The sequence below is a fragment of the Rosa chinensis genome, chromosome 2 (assembly GCF_002994745.2).
Source record: "Rosa chinensis cultivar Old Blush chromosome 2, RchiOBHm-V2, whole genome shotgun sequence".
NCBI classification, from domain to species: Eukaryota; Viridiplantae; Streptophyta; class Magnoliopsida; order Rosales; family Rosaceae; genus Rosa; species Rosa chinensis.
Window position 1 is genome coordinate 79,220,037 of NC_037089.1, and position 5,359 is coordinate 79,225,395.

At 37.9% G+C, this 5,359-nt stretch overlaps 2 protein-coding genes across 2 annotated transcripts; both read left to right on the plus strand.

The window, feature by feature from the left end:
- Positions 1–789: 789 nt before the first annotated feature.
- LOC112190696 (late embryogenesis abundant protein 2) lies at positions 790–1,585 on the plus strand. The gene is made up of 3 exons (XM_024330163.2): positions 790–943; positions 1,049–1,183; positions 1,286–1,585. Exons 1-3 carry the CDS (start codon positions 896–898, stop codon positions 1,427–1,429), a joined length of 327 nt encoding a protein of 108 aa, XP_024185931.1. The 5' UTR covers positions 790–895; the 3' UTR covers positions 1,430–1,585.
- A 2,749-nt stretch (positions 1,586–4,334) lies between these two features.
- On the plus strand, positions 4,335–5,048 carry LOC112190697 (stress-induced protein KIN2). The gene is made up of 2 exons (XM_024330164.2): positions 4,335–4,495; positions 4,601–5,048. The coding sequence occupies exons 1-2, from the start codon at positions 4,439–4,441 to the stop codon at positions 4,742–4,744; spliced, it is 201 nt and encodes a 66-aa protein (XP_024185932.1). The 5' UTR covers positions 4,335–4,438; the 3' UTR covers positions 4,745–5,048.
- Positions 5,049–5,359: the final 311 nt, after the last annotated feature.

The window sequence follows — 5,359 nt, forward strand, 5'->3', positions numbered from 1 at the left end:
GAGTATTTTTTATTTTTTTAGCCACGTCGTGGCCGATCTCTTTATAATATTGTCACGTTGAATGGATCAAGTGTTCTCATTTCTCTTCAAAAAAAAATCTAACATTTTACATATTTAATAATATTGATCGTCAAACGGTGGACAAATGAGGGAGTTTCGCGGTCACCAATAATGGAATAGAGAATTTTTAAATAATTAATTTTTATTGAAGTTTACTAAAAGAACTCAAATCTAGCTCCAAAGGGGTGACTGGTTTCTAACTTGTTTAAGGCTTCCTGTTTGGGATTGCTTCGCTTTTAAAAAATCAGCTTTTGTTCAAAATTTTATATTTTATTGTGTTTGGTAAATAAATAAAAAACAGCTTTAATTGAAAGTTATAGGTCACTGGCAGGAGATTCTATAAGTAGCCCAGAGGTTGCTTTTAGAAGCTTATGTGAATCAAAACATGATCTGTAGTTGTTTTATGTACTGACAACACTTTTAAAAATATTATTTACCAAACACGAAATTGTTTTAATTTACAACTAATTATTCTCACAGTACAGCAGCAGCAGTTTTTTTTTTAAATCACAGGAATCCCAAATTAGCCCTAAATTTGGTCCAAAGGGTTTCGAATTAGGGCAATAACTGCAAGTTAGAGGTCGAGAAGTGCTTTGATTTGGGCCAGTAACTTTTGCATTTGGGGTAAATAATATCTTTTAAGAGCAGGATGCAACACCTGTAGTTTGCCTCCACGTAGCACAACACGTGTCAAGCATTCAGCTGTTTCCGAGCTCTATATAAACCCTAACCCAGTAGATAGGTATTCACCAAAAGCAAGATTGAATTCCAGATCTAAGCAAATACAGTTAAATATCTCAGAGGGTTCTACGTTTCCAAAAAAGCTAACAAGAAAATGGATAAGATGAGCTACAACGCCGGTGTGGCCAAGGGCCAAACTCAGGTATATATACTCGCAACCCTAGCTAGCTCTATTCACATAATATTCAATCTGCAGGTTTGTTTCTGTTTCTAAATTTCATTGTGTTTGGGTTTTGATTGTAAACAGGAGAAGGCCAGCACCATGATGGACAAGGCCGGGAATGTTGCACAGTCCGCCAAGGAATCGATACAGAATGCTGGCCAAGTGGATAACTCGCAGAAGATGAGCTACCACGCTGGGGAGGCCAAGGGCCAAACTCAGGTACCTATACTCGCAGCCCTAGCCAGCTCTATTCACCTATTCAATCTGCAGCTTTGTTTCTGTTTCTAAATTTCATTGTGTTTGGGTTTTGATTGTAAACAGGAGAAGGCCAGCACCATGATGGACAAGGCCGGGAATGCCGCACAGTCCGCCAAGGAATCGATGCAGAATGCTGGCCAAGCTATTCAGAATACTGCTGCGGGAGCTGCTGACGCCGTCAAGAATGCTACTGGCATGAACAAGTGATTGAGGCTAGCTGATATGATGGCCTCTATGTTTATATTTAAGCCTTTTTAGTCTTTTTTTTTATAAAGAAGAGAAGCTCTCTTCTTTTTTTACCACATCGTGGCCGATTCCTCTTTGTACTATTATCTCCTTGAATGAATCAATTGTTCTTCTTTCTCCTGATTAAAAAAAATATCTAACATTTCACATACTTGATCATATTGATTAATCATCCAACGGTAAACAAAAGAGAAAGTTTTGTGGTCACCAATAATCAAATGGATAATTTTTAGATAATTATATAATATTTTTGTTGAAGTTAACTAAGAGGACTCAGATCTAGCTCCGAAGAATTACAGGTTTGAACTTGTTCAATTCTGCCATGCTCGAAACATGGCATGCTCAGGGACGTCACCGTTTTTTGGTCCACTGATTTCATTTGGACAATCATGGCCATTCTTTTGGAAAACCGGCTAACTTGCATAGCTTTTCTAAGTTGAATAAAAATGCGAGGGTCCCACTATATAATAGGCAAAGGTGAAAAAAAAATAATAATAACGGTGTGTAGAGCAGTTTTTTTAGTTGGGTCCGTTCTTGGCGGAGTACTCGACGAGCTTGTCGATCCGTTCGTGGAGCTCCAGGTAGGACGGAGAACCAGCCACCGGAGGAGGAGGGCGGGCGTGGAAAGGTGGTGAGGGTGAAGCAAGATCTTGGCACCTCTTTAAACATAAAAGGATCATGATTGCTATCCACAACACCGGTGAGGAGGTCGAAGAAATTAATGTCTGGGCTTGTGGGATTCTGGGTATACAGTTCCTAACATTCATATTATCTTTTTTAAACCAGTTAATATAGAATGGTTAGCTCAGTGGACGAGGCTGCTTTAAGGATATCAATTTGGCTGTGTGGGTTCGATCTAGCCCAACCGACTTTTTTTTTATTTCAATTATTTCTTTCTATATTCTTTTGTTTTTCTTTCCACTACATTAATAAAATAAAATTTTAAAAATGAATTATTAAAATAAATAAATAAATAAAAACTGCGTTCCCTACAAAAGCTCGACCTCCTCGTTTTCAATTTTTTTTTAATATTTATTTAGTCCTATAATTTTTTTTTTCTTTAACAACCTGCTTTGTAATTGGGGAGTATTAAATGTACACCCTTATTTTCTTAATACACACCCCATACAAAAGCTCTATCTACTTCCTTTGTTTCATTTACTCTATTGCGGAAGTCATGAAGCATCAAATTCAGTGGCGAATCTAGGATTCGAAAATGGGGTGGACTATATATTTCGCCAAATTTTTTTTTTTATGTACAATTATGTACAAATGTAAGAAGTATCGTGTTGTATTGACGTCGAACCCGGGAGGCAAGAGTATTTGGAAGAGAACAAGTGGTAACTGATAGGCTATAGAAATGAGAGTGAGAAACCTGAGAGAAAAAGAAAACAAGGGCTCAATCGCTGATGAGTGATGTAATGGATGAACAGGAGACTGGAGATTGATCCCTAACTGTTGTCGGGTGGGCTTCAACATTAAGACGACAACATTTTAATGATATTATATATAGAAAAATAAAATTTTATTCTTACAAATTTTCGGGCGGGTTTGAGCCCTCCCCATGCACTATGTGGATCCGCCAGTGATCAAATCATCATACTTATTTTCCATTATCATGTAAAAAACCAATTCTTCCAGTACTGTTTCCAACATTTGCTGATCTCAACATCTGATTGACTGATTCATATACAACCCTTGAGGAATCAGAATAAACCTTTCATTGCCTGGATCAACATACTTCAACAAATTTCATTACCCACGGGTTTTGCTGTCCTATTGGATCAACGTAAATTCACTTCAGATCTACTTCTATTACTCACAATTCCAAAAATTCTCATCCCCTTTACCTAGCAGTATCTGAGGACGGAAGGGAAAAAGAAAAAAAAAGAAGAAGAAGGGGGGGGGACCAATCATGTGAAACTCTTTTCACTCGGTGTCATAAAAAAAAATAAAAAAAAGTTTGTGAGAACGAGTAATGGAACCGGAAACCATCTATGCCTTTTCCATACACATTTTTACTTAATTAATTGACACGTGCAGCTCACGTGTGTGCACCCAGATAAGACGAGTATGGAAGCTCGGGGCATGGAAGACGTTCCCCTCAAAAGAATTCCAACTGCAAGTTAGAGGTTGAGAAGTAGCTTTGATTTTGGTGGGCCAATCTTTTAGGGTAAAGTCAGAAGTTTCTATTTGTTCATAATAATTTTGAAAATAATGATAGTTTAAAATTTCATTATATATCTATCACTATTGATTTTGTGATTTTGAACTAGAGTCCTAAAGTCCTATAGAGAATTAATGGATTTTGTTGTTTTGGCCTTAAACATGTACGCAATATTAAGTCTTCAACGACAAAAAAAAAATTAAAAACACTTTCTAATGTTATTAAGGGCAAGGGATTAGTGCAAGTTATTACATACAAACTAAGCTAGCTAGTACATGTTTAAGTACACCACAGATTTTACAGTTTTCCATATATAATGGCTTGTAGCTCCAAGATTTGAGTTGGGATCGACCCCTTCCCTTAACAATACCACAGAACACAGGAAGCAATTCGCTTTAGGGTTATATATTCTGACATCAACATAACTAATTACATCTTCTGCTCAAAATGCATGTCTGGAAAGGTAATTTCCTTTCACCAGAATCCGTCAAAACCCTCCAAAACAGGGAACTACTGCTGCCAATAAATACGAAGATAACTACTTGATCATAGTGGACGGTCAAATGGTCCACCACCAAATAATCAAGCAACACGTGTCCCGTCAAAAATAGAGCAGGATGCAACACCTGTAGTTTGCCTCCACGTAGCACAACACGTGTCGAGCATTCAGCTGGTTCCGAGCTCTATATAAACCCTAACCCAGTGGATAGGTATTCATCAAAAGCAAGATCGAATTCCAGATCTAAGCAAATACAGTAAAATATCTCAGAGAGTTCTACGTTTCCAAGAAAAGCAAGAAGAAAATGGATAACTCGCAGAAGATGAGCTACCACGCTGGTGAGGCCAAGGGCCAAGCTCAGGTATATATATACTCTCAGCCCTAGCTAGCTCTATTCGATCACCTATTCAATCTGTTTTGTTTCTGTTTCTAAATTTCGTTGTGTTTGGATTTTGATTGTTAACAGGAGAAGACCAGCACCATGATGGACAAGGCCGGGAATGTTGCACAGTCCGCCAAGGAATCGATGCAGAATGCTGGCCAAGCTATTCAGCAAACGGCTGCGGGAGCTGCTGACGCCGTCAAGAATGCTACTGGCATGAACAAGTGATTGAGGCTAGCTGTTATGATGGCCTCTATGTTTATGTTTAAGCTTTTTTAGTCTTTTTTTTTTATAAAGAAGAGAATCTCTAGTCCTCTAAGATCGAGCTCTAGAGTTCTCCTCATTTGGTGCGTGTTATTTCACATACCCACTTTCATTTGGTTCTGGTTCAGTTCTTTGTTAATGTTGTGTTATTGCTCTCTTTTTCCCCCTTTTGGATGAGGAAGAGAGCGCTTTGTGTTTGTTGTAGTTCTCACCTCATTTATGAAAAATTGTTCCTAAATGTGACCATTATTGGTGTACGCACCCTAAATGAATTTCCCCATATATTTATTTCGAATTTTCGATACAGTCTTATTCTGATATGAAGTGATATGATGAAGCTGTCCCAATTGCTAGTTACTTAATTGCATAGAAACATAGTCTTTGAGACAAATCGGGCATCCAACAAAATTGAAGATGACAATGGGTATATGAATCACATGAACGTTAGAATCTAATCAATCTATAGCTAGCTAGCTACTTCCTTGGTCTCACGGTTCGATATGGAATTGGTCCCGGGTCTCAAATTGTAGAATTGCAGAGTACTCCGACTTCCATGTCTCGGATCCATTTTAACAATTA